The sequence below is a fragment of the Ochotona curzoniae genome, unplaced genomic scaffold, assembly GCF_017591425.1.
Source record: "Ochotona curzoniae isolate NIBS_2020 unplaced genomic scaffold, NIBS_Ocur_1.0 contig_3622, whole genome shotgun sequence".
In the NCBI taxonomy this organism is placed as follows: Eukaryota; Metazoa; Chordata; class Mammalia; order Lagomorpha; family Ochotonidae; genus Ochotona; species Ochotona curzoniae.
This window is the reverse complement of record NW_024465926.1, coordinates 2,422,980-2,437,812: the sequence shown is the minus strand read 5'-3', so window position 1 is coordinate 2,437,812 and position 14,833 is coordinate 2,422,980. Positions and strand designations below refer to the sequence as shown.

At 62.8% G+C, this 14,833-nt stretch overlaps 2 protein-coding genes across 4 annotated transcripts; one reads left to right on the top strand and one right to left on the bottom strand.

Annotated features, from left to right (window-relative positions):
* Positions 1-87: 87 nt before the first annotated feature.
* TAF1C (TATA-box binding protein associated factor, RNA polymerase I subunit C) lies at positions 88-7,109 on the bottom strand. 3 transcript variants are annotated; one of them, XM_040982295.1, is made up of 15 exons: positions 7,002-7,109; positions 5,162-5,309; positions 4,585-4,666; positions 4,410-4,507; positions 4,092-4,181; positions 3,908-3,981; positions 3,363-3,601; positions 3,133-3,249; positions 2,915-3,032; positions 2,761-2,832; positions 2,538-2,673; positions 2,320-2,463; positions 1,817-1,991; positions 1,588-1,725; positions 88-1,427 (listed from the first exon to the last, which is right to left on the bottom strand). In XM_040982295.1, exons 2-15 carry the CDS (start codon positions 5,291-5,293, stop codon positions 535-537), a joined length of 2,508 nt encoding a protein of 835 aa, XP_040838229.1. In that variant the 5' UTR covers positions 5,294-5,309; positions 7,002-7,109; the 3' UTR covers positions 88-534. The 3 variants fall into 3 exon arrangements, with proteins under 3 accessions (XP_040838229.1, XP_040838230.1, XP_040838231.1); XM_040982296.1 differs by having other exon boundaries at positions 1,588-1,722; XM_040982297.1 differs by lacking the exons at positions 4,585-4,666; positions 5,162-5,309; positions 7,002-7,109 and having other exon boundaries at positions 4,092-4,237; positions 4,410-4,495.
* Positions 7,110-9,878: 2,769 nt separating this feature from the next.
* On the top strand, positions 9,879-13,915 carry ADAD2 (adenosine deaminase domain containing 2). Its single transcript, XM_040982156.1, has 10 exons — positions 9,879-10,341; positions 11,528-11,668; positions 12,010-12,057; positions 12,144-12,269; positions 12,360-12,510; positions 12,596-12,763; positions 12,867-13,096; positions 13,194-13,437; positions 13,531-13,651; positions 13,733-13,915. Exons 1-10 carry the CDS (start codon positions 9,879-9,881, stop codon positions 13,835-13,837), a joined length of 1,797 nt encoding a protein of 598 aa, XP_040838090.1. The 3' UTR covers positions 13,838-13,915.
* The last annotated feature ends 918 nt before the right edge of the window (positions 13,916-14,833 follow it).

Below are 14,833 nucleotides of genomic sequence, written 5' to 3'. Positions count from 1 at the left end.
GTACACCTGCAAATGCCTTAAGCATTTTCATATCCACGTGTGTGTCACTAACACTGCTGTGAGCCACACACTACCCTGATCAGACCCTGGGGCCTGGAAGGTTTCCCGTGAGAGCTGTCTCCCATGGGAGAACAGATGTGTACTGCACAAGAAACAAGGCCTCCCGCATCTGGTGCCAAGAGCCCAGTCCAGGAGAGTGGTTCATTTTATTTGCCCTGAGCTGGCAGTCAGTGCCTCTCTCTACTCACACCCATAGCAGTTGTACACCATGCTGCACTGTCCCCGAGTGGCACTGCCAGGTAGTGCACTGGCAAGGGGCTGTCACTGCCCACCTGGTTCACCTGAGAACCTGCCTCCTGGTACCACCAAGAGGGTCAGACTGCCAGTACCTTGCAATGGCCTTATGCAATTACCAGCAGGCAAACAGGTCAAGTACCCTCAGACTTGCTGCAAGCCACACTGGGATCCCTCAGCCCAGGGCAGGCTGGAGGTTGCTATGTCCCGTGGAAGGCACCAGGCACCCAGCCTGCACCCTCAGAAGCCCATGCGAGGCCTCTTGCGCTGGGGCTGAGGGCTGGGGAAGACAGGGGTGCGATGCTGGGAAGGGGTGGCCCGGAGGCCAGCGACCTGAGAGGGGGTTGTGGCGGCACAGTCTGGGGTGTCCTTCTGCAGGGGTAGCTCAGCCCCGTAGCTCCGGAGGCTCTGCCGCCGCTCCAAGAGGACACCCTGAGCCCTGGACTCCTGGGAAGCTGAAGTAACTGGGGAACATGGTCTGGCCTCCAGGCATGTCCGGTCCAGGGTGGGAGGCGGGCTGTTGGCACCGGAGAGGTCCAGTTGGCTGCTGAGCAAGGAGAAGGTGCTGGACAGCTGTGTCCGCCGCTTGGCCCGCCTGAGCTGCCTGCGGGGCTCCACTGACCCGCCTTGCCGCCGCTCCCACCAGGCGGCCCCGCGGCCTTCCCAGGCCTCCCCGAGGCGCTCACTGAGCTCGTCCTCTGGGCCCAACTCCGGTGCGGGAGGTGGCTCAGCTGCAGGCAGCGAGCCCAGGTCCTTGGGCTGCAGAAGCCGCCCTTCAGCCATGGCCGTCCGGAGGACTTCTGGCACCTTCCCTCCAACATACTGGGCGTCCAGTCGAGGGAGCAGTCGTCGGTGGGAAAAGGTGGGCGCAGCCCAAACTGGGGGGGTCGGGGGTACTTCCAGCAAGGCATCCAGCCACCGGGCGCAGCAGGCAGTGGCCTGGGGCGTCCAGGAAGTGGGGCATGTGGGTGGCTTGTTCGGGGAGGTCTGGCAGTCAGGCACAGGCTTGTCCTGGCCGGGGCTGGACTTGGTCTGGAGGTGGAGGTATTGGTAGAAGATGTCTCCCGCCGACGAGAGTTGGAAGACCGACAGTGCTGGTGTCGGGGCCATGGGGACAAAGGCAGCAGCCAGACCTGCAGATGGGGTGACGGGGACCCTGAAGCCTGTGGGGGTGCCCCCAACTCAGTTTGTCCCAACACAGCTATGGCTGGTGCTCCCAGGCGCTTCTCTCCGCCAGCCCAGCTTACCTACGGCTGGTGCTCCCAGGTGCTCCTCCCCGCCAGCCCAGCTTACCTATGGCTGGTGCTGCCAGGCGCTCCTGCAGCTGCCAGTGGCTCCTGGGCTCCAGCAAGGGGAAGGCAGAGAGGGAGTCGGTCCTGGACGGGAGCGACTGGGGCGGTCCTGCCAGCCTGGGTGTGGAGCTCATGTCTCCTGCAGGAAGGACAGATGCATGAGGCCCTGCTCAGGGCTGGCCAGCCCACCCACCTCCACCCACCTCCACCCCACCCTGGTGGGTTCTCACCTGTGAGCTGAAGCAGCTGCAGCTGCCCGCCATGAGCGCCCAGGAGCAGGGGCTGTGGGTAGCCAGGCTGAGGTGGGGGCAGCAGCCGGGCCAGCAGGGGTGGGGAGGGGAGGCCATGGTCCCACTTGAGCATTGGCACCAGAGGGCAGCGCTCGTCCACCAGATAGAGCGAGAACTGGGGACGAGAAGGCGGTGGGCTCAGGGGTTGGCTAAGGCCCCTGTAGGCCTAGCCCAGGTGGAGCTGCAGGGTCTCAGTGGCCATATCCACATCTGGCTGACCCTGATGTGGGCTTGAGGCATGCCCACTAACATCCTGGCTTTGCATGGTGGTGGTGGTCACCTCAGCTGCTCCTCCCATGGGACTGCTCTACCTGCCACCCGTGGTCACACTGCAGAGCTTCCTCTCCGCTGGCCTGCCCACCAGGCACATGGCCTTGCGTCAGCCCAGAAGCAGGCTGTGGCGATCCTGAGGCCAAGCGGAGGACCAGACTGGGGGCACTCACCTGGGTACAGATAAGATGCATCGTGGGAGGGAGTGCCCCAGGGCTGGGCAGCCCCAGGTACTGGGTGAGCAGCACACGCTCCCCCTTCTGGCAGGAAGCTTCTGCCCCAGCACGGAAAAGCAGCAGACCACAGCCGGGAGGGCCCTGCGGAGATGCGGGGTCAGCCTCAGTCTGCCCCACTCCTCCTGCACTTAGGAGGCCTCGGCCCAGCCCCATACCTGAGTGTCCACCAGCTTGACGCCAGTGCGGTCACCCACAGTCAGCACCCGAGGATGGGCAGTGAAGTCCGCCCAGCGCCAGGGAGACGGGTCGCGGAACACGAGGGTCTCAGGGTCCTTGTACACTTGCCGCAGCCTTGGGAAGAGAGGAAAGTCGGGGGGTGGTGAGGCAAGGAGTGGCTGGATGGGTGGGAGGGGAGGGAACCAGGGGAAGGGGCATTACCCATCCTCGGGGGTCCACAGACAGATGGTTCCAGAGTGGCTGCTGACTGCCAGCTCCCCTGGCAGGTGAGGGCTAGAGTACAGGGGGAGACAGGTCAGCGGGCTGTCCCCTGGCCCAGGCCCTGCCCTGCTGCCCAGCCACACCTGCCCCTCACCTGAGGCTGATGCCCGCAGCACCCTTCCTGACCTGCAGCACCTGCAGAGGGGTCGGCGGCCCCTGCTTCCCCACCTTCCACACGGCACAGTGGTAGCTGGAGCGCACGGCTAGCAAGGCTGAGGGAGCGAGGAGAAGGCTGGGGCTCAGGGCTCAGTGCCCACACTCAGATAATGGGTCAGCGAGGGAGGGACGGATGGGGGTGCCCAAGGGCCTTACCCTCCCCTTGCACGGTGCAGGTCACCACCTGCCGGACAGGTCCCCGGAGCTGGATGCGTCCAGAGGTTCCAAGAACGCGCGGCCTGCCGCTGGAGGCCAGGCTGACTTCTTGGAAGTCTGGACTCCTTGCTAAGGATCTGTGCTCAGTGCTCACACCACCCTCCATGCCCCCCAGCTCCTACCCCTGTGCCACGCCAGAGGGAACCCAGAAGGACCTGGGCAAAGGATACGGAGGCTGTCCAGGGCACCCCCAGCAGGGTAGACCAGCTGTCCGACTCGGGGCGTCCTGCCAGGGAGCCAGGCCAAGGCGCCCCCAGTGAAGGCCTCGTCCAGCAGGAGTTGCTCCCAGCGCATGGCCAGCTCCTCGTGCAGCAGCTCCCCCAGCACGCTGGCCACCGACCTGCCCAGCACTGAGCCCCCCAGGAAGGAGAAACGGCGCTGCCGATGGCTGAGGGAAGCCCAGGGACACCTGTGGACGGGAAGGCCAGAGTGGGCGACAGAGAGGACAGCGGCTCCTTCCCTCAGTCCTGAAACATGTCACCGCCACTGGAAAGCTGTCTAAGAAATTGGCCAGGCAGAGGAAGCGGATGAGAGAGCGAGCAGACATCCCAAAAACTGTGCCCAGCCAGCCAGCCCCTGTCCTGTCCGTCAGCCGCAAGACCCCTTTCCCCTTGGCCGGCGGGAGTTTTGCGCAGGATCTGCAGCCGTGGCCCAGCCCCGGGCCCGCCCCTGGCGACCAAGCCTGTCCGTCCGCCCTCTCTCCTGAGCCACTTGCCCCCATGGCTGGTATCCTCCGAGGTCCTCCAGCAGCCTCTTCACAATCACCATCGTGCGCTTCTTAGTGCGTTTCTGTAGGGGAGGGCCTCGTTAGAGCCACGCACGCCCGAAGGCTGCCCGCACGGTGCCCTGGGCAGGCCACGAACCTGGCCAGCCAGGTCTGAGAGCGACTGCTCACTCACCGGGTCTCCGTCCAGTTCAAAATTCTCCAGCATCAGTTTCCCCAGGGGTGCAAAGGCTATGTCCCCATGATCCCACAGAAAGCGGCTGAGCTGGAGGAACAGAGGGGCCGGTCACCAGGCACAGCCTCCTGCCAGTGGGTGCCGACCTGGGGGAGCAGAGGGGCCAGTCACCAGGCACAGCTGCCACCGGTGGGCACTGACCGCCTGCTCATGTCCCCATGATCCTACACAAACCGGCTGAGCTGTGGGAGCAGGAGCCCGGCACAGCCCCCTGCCCCTGCCCCCCGCTCGTTACGCCAACCCCACGGGGCCGCCAACCTGCTCGGTGACATCCAGCACGACGCGTGGTCGCCGGCGGTACAGGTAACCTGTACGGAACAGGAGGTCCTGCGCAGTCACACCGGGGTCCCAAGGATCTGCAGGAAGGAGCAGGAGGTGTTGCAGGGAAGTGATGGTGGGGCAGCCCGGTGACCCTCAGAAAGGTGCTCCTTACCAGGGCCAGGAGGCAGCAGGGGGAGGGGCCCCGGCGTGGCCGGCTCCCACAGCAGGTCCTTGGCCAGGGGTGGCAGCCTGTTCTGGAGGGGACACGATGATGGTGACAACGTGATGATGGGGCACACCTGGCCGGGCTCTGTGCGCAACACTGGTCAGTTTGCAGCTCGCTTCGTCCTCACAGCCACCGTGTAGTGTCGTGGCAAGGGCCACTGTCATCCTTCCCAGGGGGCTGAGGCCAGGGAGGTCGTCCATTCCCAGGGGGACAGTGGCGGTGCGAGAGGAGCTTTGCTGTGTGAGCCGGGCCGCCTGTGCCCACCACCCCCACAGGCCCCCACGCGCCAGTGCGCACTGCCCTTCTCCCTTCCTCTCAGGAGACCCCACAGTCACCTATCCTGAGACACCCAGGGCGAGTCCTGAGGCTCCATGGAGCCTGTCTGATGGGAGCCCTGGCACTCCCAGGCCACACTGCCCTAACCCAGCTCCATCGGACCCTTGATCCCCTTGTGTGCCCCTGCCAGGCCAGGCAGCTCAGGAGACCAAGGCCGCAGCAGGGGTCTCTCCTGCCACCTCCTCACCTTGGGCGGCTGGGGCGCGGGCAGGGTGAGCGCATCTCTCCAGCTGCACATGAAGGACAGGTCAGGGGTGTCGCTCAGGCCCAGGGGGCCGCTCATGAACAATGAGGGGCGGAGGCAGTCGGGGAAGTCCATGCTGGCCCACGGGAGCCTAGAAAACATCACACTGGCATTCCCAACAGACTCTGGCCCACCACCGGCCTGTGGGCAGGCTCCCAGGGAGGTCTGTGGCTTCCCGGAGAGTCAGGCACCGTCAGAGAGCCAATGCCAAGTGCAAGACTCGGGGCACTAAGCACCACCCCCCCATAAGCTGTCTGGGCACACCTGAGCCTGTGGGGAGGGGAGGACACACCACCGCCAAGGGGCTCCGAGGGGAAGGGCCAGCACGTGACAAGTCCAGGGGCAGCCACGGGTAGGTGGTCAGCTCCTGGGAGCTCTTGGCCTCATGGGCTTATGTCTGCCCATTCCTCTGCCTCGAGATCAGAAACAAGTCCCTATCACCTGCTCCCCAACCTCCGAGTCAGACCCACTGCCGCCCAGGAAACGTACTACGCATTGATCAAATACACTCATGGCAGAGGGCATTGGTGAAACCCAAGCTCCTCTGAGTATGAGCAGCTACACAGCACAGCAGCAGCACTACCACCACCCCTTTTTAAGTTAAAAACAGGGCCCAGCGCGATAGCATAGTGGTTAAAGTCCTCGCCTTAAATGAGCCAGATCCCATATGAGCACTGTTTTAATCCCAGCAGCCCTGCTTGCCATCCAGCTTCCTGCTTGTGGCCTGGGAAAGCAGTGGAGGACGGCCCAAAGCCTTGGGACCCTGCACCAGCATAGGAGACCTGGAAGAAGCTCCTGGCTCTTGGCTTTGGATTGGCTTAGCTCCAGCCGTTGCGGCTACTTGAGGAGTGAACCATCAGATGGAAGCTCTTCCTCTCTGTCTCTCCTCCTCTCTGTATATCTGCCTTTCCAATTAAAATAAAATCTTAAAAAAAAAAATGTTAACAAAACAGCATCACCCCAAACAATAACATCACTCACTCACCAAGGGCCAGCACCCACCAAATGTGGGCCTGCTGCTTCCCCTGTCTGTGGCCAGTTGCCTGGGTCCACCTGACGGTCAGCTGCAGCCCGAGCAAGCACCAGTGGGCCAGTCCAGGCCAGGTGACGGGGCAGCCGCCTCCCGATCCGCGCACCCCCAGCATCACGCCTTACTGCCCGCCACACCCCAACCGCGCATCCCTCTTGCCCTCAGCTCTCCCGGGACCGTGTGCCCCCCATAGGCGCTGGACCAGCTGCCCACCTCCGGTACCCACTGCTGCAGCTGCAGCCAGCCGCCTCCGCTGGCAGCAACGGGGGGAGATCCTGGTGAGACCCTGCTTTGTAGGCCGGTCTGCTGTCCACTGCAGTCTCAGCCCCCAGGCCCTCGGGGGAGCGGGGAGGAGGGGGCTGCATCTCTGACGGTAGCGCCACACACACAGCACCCCACCCGTGCCCCCTGCACCTTTAGGATCGCCTCATCACAAGACCTCCCCACTTGCTCTCTCCAACCGAGCCCCTGAGTCCTCTCTCTGGCTGCCCCCCCCCCCAATTCTGCGCGCTCCAAAGGGGGTGCGGTCCCTCCGCCAGAGCACGTGCGGCAGCCTGGGGCGACCAGATCCTCACCCACGGCCGGGCGCAAGGAACTTTCAGGTCCGCCGCCCCAGGCCCGGCCCTCGGGGCAGTCCAGCACCGGGACAGGCCCACAGCATCGTCCGCAGGAGCGAGGCGCGCGATGGAGAGGACGCAGCGGGCGGAGCCCGGCACCCCCACGCCCGCCCCCTTGCACGGACGGAGCGCTCACCTACGTGGCTCGGATGCCCGCGTAATGCTCGCCGAGTCTTCGTGCCGGGGGGCACCCGCAGCGGTCACCCCACTAACCGCGCGCACGCCGGGACCCACCACACAACGCCAAGCGCCGGTCTTCCGGGTCTGGGCGGAAGCGCGCCTTCCACGGCAGGAAGTCCCGCCTCCCCGTCCCGCCTCCTCGGCGCCTGGAGGGCCACCTCCCCGGGTCCTGCAGCGCCCCCTCCTGGGCGGAGGGCAGACGAGCACGGAGGCGGTGCTGGCGGGAAGTGCATGCTTACTGCACGCTGGCCAGCAGGCGCGATTCGAATCCCACCTGTTTCATCCACTTAGAGTCACAAAGAAAGATCAGCTGGGTCACTCATCAAGTAGCTGCCATGACCCGGGCTGAGTCAGACCGAATCCAGGAGACAAGGAGCTTCTGTCAAGTCTCGGACGTGGTTGGCAGCGTCCCATCCTGTTGCTTTCCCAGGCCTTTAGGAGGGAGCCTGCTCACCTGGCTCTTCCCCGTTCTCCTCCATCTGGGCCCTTCCCATGCCTGGCAGCCCCCATCCTGCCACCATGGCAGGAGGTGTGTGCCTTCCAGATTTCCACCCCCTACACCCCTGCTCCTGTTCCTACCCTGCTGGAATAAAGGACCTACTAAGCACCCTGCTGCATCTGGACTTGGGCTTGCGGTAAACATCGTGAACAGAGGACTTGGCTGCGGGAATTAGCTGCGTGTAACAGCATGAGAAGGGTAAGAACTTTAAGTGCCTTAACGACCTAACAGGGCAGGCAGCTCCAGGCAGCGGTTCCCACACCCCCTGCGGTGAAGCAGGTGGAAGTCGTGGCTGGGTCAGCTCACTGGCCCTTCCAGGCTGCAGGTGCCCAGGACCCTGCTTGCCCCCGGGGTGGTGCTTTCAGAATCACTGTCCAACCACAGATCTCATCCCGCTGTTGGCCCAGGCCTTGAGCTGCATGGGGATCAAGCCCTTGGCGGGCTTGCTGGCTCACTGGGCTGCAGAGTGCATGGACTCACAGCCTGCCTTCCTGCTGACAGATCCCCACGCCATCACACTGATGACGTGGATTCTGAGTGTGCTTTAAATGACCATTTGCAGGTTCCCTCAAGAAGCGCTTGGACAGTGTCTTAGTTCTGCGTCCCGCAAACGCTTGAAAGCCTTGTAGGCATCTGCCAACAGTTCGCGTTTCTTTCAGGGCTGCCCCAGCACTGGGGGCAGGGGGCGGGTGGGAGATTGGAAGCTTAAGCCCTAGGTCTGGAGACCAGACAGGAAGGGACTGGTCTCCTACTGTCATAGGTGCAGACTCTGACACTTCCGCACCGCCCGCTGGGCTGCCTCACCTCACCTGGGTGTCCCGCTGAGGGCTTTCCTAGCCTCGGAAACCACTCAAAAGCCGCCCACTAGGACCAGGCCCCTGCTGCCGCACAAGATGCTGGCAGGGTAGATGCTTGATAAATATTGCATCAATGAAAGAGGAGATGAAATGATGGCCATTCTGGGAACACATCAACGCCTTTACGTGAATGAAAGAAATGAAATCAGGCGGTCCCCCAGAGGAAGGAGGGCTGATTTCGTTGATGGCTTCGGCCGGTCCATCGTCAGGAATGCACTTGCCTTGGCAGGTGACCTCAGGCATCCTCTCCTGGGGATTGAGGAGACTACATTTAGGAGGATGACTAACGCACCATAAATCTGAAGTCACTGCTGTGCTTATTTAAATGTGTGATTAATAATCAGGGCCATATAGTCTGTTTAAAAAGCATTTTAAGAGTTACCTCTGCAAAAATACGGATGGCACTAACTTTGGCTTTGTGTGGCGACTGTAACCAATGAACACTGGGGCAGCTATGGAGGTCAGAAGTTCAAGGTGGGTCAGCAGGCTGTGCTCCCACCCAGAGACCCCAGGGGAGACGGCCACGCCCTTCCCGATCTCTGGGCGCTAGACATTCGCCTTTAATATCTGTGGTTTTCTGGTATTGTTATGATTTAATACAAAATCCTTTTTGGGGCGCGGGAGAGTACAGAGGAACAAGGGGAACAGGTAACCTTTGGCCAGTAAGGTTTTAGAATGCAAATTCTGGGATTAGTTCAAGTAGCTAATCCTTCACCTCCAAATGCCAAGAACTGATATGGGAGCTGGTTGTGTCCCAGCTGCCCCACTTCCCATCCAGCTCCCTGCCTGTGGCCTGGGAAAGCAGTGGAGGACGGCCCAAAGCCTTGGGAGCCTGCACCCATGTGGCAGAGCCAGAAAAAGCTCCAGGCTCCTGGCTTCGGATGGGCCCAGCTCTGGCTGTTGTGGCCATTTGGGGAGTGAACCAGCAGATGGTGCAACTTTGTCCTCTCTGTAATTCTGACTTTCCGATTAAAAAAAAAAATCTTAAAAAATACATAAAACGTGGATTCTGCCTGACCCAGGGGTGTTGATCAGACACGGGACCCAGGCTGAGGCTAAGGGCTCTGATGGGCTGTGTGTTTTTTGGAGTCTGAGCTGCACTCAAAGCCCCAAACCCCGTGGCAAGGTGTTGGGACCCCCCAGGATCACCCCAAGTTAGAGACAAGGCTGGTGGGAGCGAGCCGTCCTCCCAGCTTAGCCTTCCAAGCTTCACTCGGGGCGGGGCCGGGCAGTGCCTCCCGCCCACTGCCCAGCTGGGCATCTGGCCTTCCCTCCCGAGCGGACCAGTCGCCTGCGCTCCGCCTGCCTCCAGCCCCCTACCTCCCAGCTCTGCGGCCTCATTGGCCAGCGGCGAGGCTGGCAGGTGGAGCTCGCAGCGGGAGGTTCGCGTGCTGCCCACGTGGGACGTCCAAGGGCACGTGCAAAAGGGTGAGGCCAGAACGGACGCGGGCGCATCGTGGAATCTTCCAGAGCAGCCATGGATTCGCTGGCCAGCTCAGCCCAGGCCTCCGATGATGGTGCCCGCAGGAAGCCCCGCCTGGCCGCCTCGTTGCAGATCAACCCGGGGCCCAAACCCTGGCGCCCCTCGGCCAGCCTGAACCGGAACACCTGGGAGCGCCCGTCTACTCCCAGCGTGGACGAAGACCTGGAGGGCTCCGAGCAGGCCCTGGTCTCGGTGGTGGTGGACGGTGGCCCCGGGGAAGGGGCCGGAGTTGGGGAAGTAGGGACAGCCCGGGCTGCGGAAGATGTAGAGGGACAGATGGGGAAGGCTCCGAGGGGCTCGGGTCCCCCGGCAGGGCCCGCTGGAGATTTCCAAGGGGCCTCCAGACGGATGAGCCTGCCACTCAAAGACCCAGCCCCTAGCCAGGCCGTGTCCTTGCTGGCCCAGTATGCGGCAGGCCTGGGCATCTCGCTTGTCTTCAGAGAGGACCACAGGGCAGGTGAGTCGGGAGCGCTGCGCTGCCCGCCCAGAACACACGGTTGTGGGGGAGAGGTTTGGTGGGACAGCCCCAGGTGCAGGCCAGAGGAACCACGAGCTGGGTGGGGCTGCCGCAGCTCCACAGGCCACACCTGCTCCTGTGGCTGAGTCACTGGCAGGTGAGGAGACCCGCATCCCGCTTCTGCCTTCCAATCTAAACTGTTTTTTAAAGGGTCCATTGCAGACAGTTATGGTTGCCATGGGAACCCTTGGTGAGGCTACTCCCCCACTTGGTAAAAGCAATATTGTATCCACTGTCCCGAGGCCAAGGGTCCTTTGGGGTCTGACACTGCAGTGCCTGTTTAAGAACGGAAGACCCTCACACAGGAAATCCTACCCAGGTACTGTGATACCACCGTCAGCCACTTGTATTAATGGTGAGCTGGACGCAGCAGTCGTGTTCTTGTGGCCTTCCGGGCCTTCTGCCTGGCACACACACCCAGTTGCCCAGCCGCGGTCAGAAGCAGTTGATCGACCTGCCTGTGTCTGGCGGGTCTAAAGACCAAGGGCTCCTTGTAGTAGCATTGTCCTCGTGCAAAAAGTTGATCCTGGGCCTGGCACAGTGGCCTAGCAGCTGAAGTCCTCACCTCGAATGCCGGGATCCCATATGGGTGCCAGTTCTAATCCCGGCAGCTCCACTTCCATCCAGCTCCCTGCTTGTGGCCTGGGAAAACAGTCGAGGACAGCCCAAGGCCTTGGGACCCTGCACCCGTGTGGGAGACCTGGAGGAAGCTCCTGGCTCCTGGCTTCTGATCAGCACAGCACCGGCCGTTGCGCTCACTTGGGGAGTGAATTAATGGACAGAAGCTCTTTCTCTATGTGTCTTCTCCTCTCTGTATATCTGACTTTGTAATAAAAATAAATAAATCTTAAAAAAAAAAAGTTGGTCCTGCTAGGAACCATGTGACCCAGGCCTGTCCCGCAAGCCAGCACAGGTTGGCCCGGGGCCTGCTGAGGGCAGCTGACTGTCCCTGCTTGCCTTTGTGTAATACCCCGCCCCGGCAGGCACCTTGTGCCGCTGTGCCCCCAGCACACTGCGCCCCTTCCCCCCGTGGTGCTGGCGTTGGTGGGCGGCCCTGGCAAGGGCTGGGGGCCGCTTGATGCCCCTCTTGCCAGGCTGAGGCCTGCGCCCTGCCCCCCTCCCGCAGGTGCGTGCTTCCCTTTCTCGGCACAAGTGGAGCTGGATGGCGTGATGTGCCCGGCGGGCACTGCCAGCGACAAGCTGGAGGCCAAGCAGCAGGCGGCGCTGTCCGCCCTCCGCTACATCCGGAGTCAGCTGGAGAGCCCAGGTCAGAGCGGCCCAGGGGGACGCAGGGGGTGCAGGGGGCTGGGGGGAGTGACTGCTGTCCTACTTCCGGGGTGGGCATGTGTACCTGCAAGCACAGTGTGTGTTGTGCAAGGACTGTCTGGGCGCCAGGAGCTGACCTGCAGGGGGCCGGGCAGGGGGCCGGGTGCCCACTCGATGCGAAGTCCTTTGAGCCTTCACCCACTCTGGGGGCAAGCTGAGCAGCTCTCCGTGTCCACAAGGTGAAAACTGGGCCTCCTCTCCTCCCTTTCTACTCGAAGTCTGGGCGGGTGGCCCCAGCTGCCCCCCTTGCCCGGGGCAGCAGGAGAGTCTCATCTCTTCTAGATCCCGTGCAGACTCCCAGCAGGCCTGCCTTCACTTCTGTGAGCGTAGGTGGGTGGCCGGGGCTGGCCGGGGGCCATGTCAGGGATGTGGGGGTTGGCCGTGGGTTCACACCACCGCCTCGTCCCCCTGCGCAGAGCACATCCTGACGCACGAACAGCGCTGTGCAGCTGCCGTCAGTGCCGGCTTTGACCGCCTGCTGGACGAAAACTCGCCGTACCGGGCCTGCAAGGGGACCGTGGCCGCAGTCATCTTGGAAAGGGGTAGGGGTGCCCAGCCATGTCCCCCCTCTTTGGAAGGACCTCCTCAGGCACCTCCAGTGGACGGTCGAGCCCTGTTCGTTGTCTCTGCAGAGATCCCAGATGCCAAGGGCTATGCCAAGGAGATCTACCAGCTGGTGGCGCTGGGCACGGGCAGCAGCAGCTGTGGCGGCCGGCTGGAGTTCTCAGGCCGCCAGCTACATGATTGCCACGGCCTGGTTGTGGCCCGCAGGGCCCTGCTGAGGTGAGGAGCAGGCAGGGCCAGCACTTGGCCCAGCCCGGCCCAGCCAGGATGCCGTCACAGCTGTCTGCCTGCCCCATGCTTGCAGGTTCCTCTTCCGACAACTCCTACTGGCCACGCTGGGAGGCCCCAAGGGCCAGGAGCGCTCCGTGCTAGCCCCTCAGTTGGGCCCTGGGCCCCCCTTTGCCCTCAAGCCCCGGATCTTCCTGCATCTCTATGTCAGCAACACGCCCAAAGGAGCAGCCCACGACGTCTAGTGCGTGCGGTTCCCCTTGGGTGGGATGCCTGGGACTGACGGCAGGGTAGGGGCTGCCGAGGAAGGCCGCTGACGCTTGGTCCCTGTGCCCTTCCCCCTGCAGCCTCCCGCTGACCTTGGAAGCAGGCCTCCTGCACAGCCCCGCCTTCTGCCTGCAGGCCCATGTGCACGGGCAGCTAAAGCCTGTGGGCTACCTGGCCCCCTCACTCCGTGACACCCACATGGGGTGCCTGTCGGCCAGTGACAAGTTGGCACGCTGGGCTGTGCTGGGGCTGGGTGGTGCGCTGCTGAGCCACTTCCTGCCGCCGTTCTATGCCACCAGCCTCGTCTTGGGTGAGGGGATGGGGCAGCCGGGACGCTGTGGGTGCAGTGTGGGAAGCACCCATAATAGCTATGGCTCAAACCTGGCCCCTTGCCCCCCTGCCCTCAGCGGACCCCTGCCACCACCTGCCCACTGTGAACAGAGCCGTGCATACACGGCCCAGCCTGGACAGCACCCTCGGGCCATGCCTGCCGCCACCCTATGGCCGCAACACCCTGCACCTGTTTTCAGGGCCCTCTGTGGCCCCTGCCAACCCCGTCTCCAACACCTGCCACAACCTGAGCCTCAATTGGAGCCTGGGGGACCCTGACGTGGAGGTGGTGGATGTCACCACGGGGCGTGTGAAGGCCGAGTAAGCGAGTGCTGGTTATCACGGGATGTCCTGGGGTGGGCCTCTGCTCTTCTCTCCCCTCCTCTTAGCTCCTACCACCTTCTCCCTGCTCAGTGGCAGCCTCGGGCCTCCATCCCGCCTCTGCAAGGCAGCCTTTCTCCGGGCCTTCCGCCAGGCCGCCCGTGCGCTGCGCAAGAGCCACCTGCTGGCCCTGAAGACCTATGAGGCAGCCAAGGTCAGTTCTTGCCCTCTCGGTCCCTTCCTCTGTCCCCGTACCCTCCCACCTCTCTCATGGCCCCTCTGTCTCCTGCCCTAGGCTGGGCCCTACCAGGAGGCTCGCCAGCAGCTCTCTGCCCTCCTGGACCAGCAGGGCCTGGGGGCCTGGCCCTCGAAACCGCTCATGGGCAAATTCAGGAACTGAGACAGATGTCTGGACTGAGACCCCGTGGGACAGCGCCTTGCTGGAGGAGGGCACCGTGGTGCTGGGGGCCGGGCGGGGGGAGGCACGGGGAGGGGGGCAGGGGCAGGTAGAAGGGGTCCATATGGCTGAGGAGGCGGTAGCACCTGGGCTTGAATAAAGATGCTGTTGTTGGGCTCCACGTGCTGTTTGTATGGGCATCCAGCTGCCAGCCCATCCTGGGATTCATACATCTTCCTGCACCCCCATTGCTGAGTTTATGCCCTAGCTCCTGCCCACAAAAGTGGGAATGCTTCGGGGAGGAGAGACTGTCCATACTGCTGCCCACACTGGAGGGGCTAGAGGAGGTGGGAGGGTGTGCCCCGGCTGGGGTGTGCTGCTTCCTGTGGTGGTTGCAGATCCCCCCTTCCCAGCCCTCCTCCCCAGGGCCCAGAACCAGCAGGTGACATGGTGTTTGGAGGTGTAGGCAGAGCCTGTCTTGGTGCCCCCGGGCTGAGTGACCTTTGTTGAGGGGAAAGCCCTCAGCCAGGTTGCCCAGCCTGTGATCCTGCTGGGTCCTGTTTGCTCCAGCATGGGAGGGGGCCTGTGCCCTGCCTGGTCGCAGGCCCTGTGCTTCTTCCCCTTCTTCTGGGGGGTTACTGGGTGAACCAGCAGGCTGAGTGGGGTCTCTATAGGTCTGTCCCAGGCACCTGCCTGCAGCCTGGCGCCTGGCTGCTTGGGCACTGGGCTGGGGAGCAGGAGGCCAGAAGTGCTTGGAGCCAAGCCACCCTCCTAGGGAGGAAGCGGGAAGGTGCATTGCATCCGAGCTTGTTTGTTTTCATGTTGACAGATCCACTAGATTAAATCGTGTCTGAACTCCATGTGGATTTTCAGTTATAGAAATCAGTGACTCTTATCTTATTGGCTCCTCTATTTGTTTCATGAAGTCTAATGCAATCAGTTTCCTGTCCTTGGAAGTCACAAGTCATTGTCCAAGTGTATTCTAGAAGGTATTTAGGC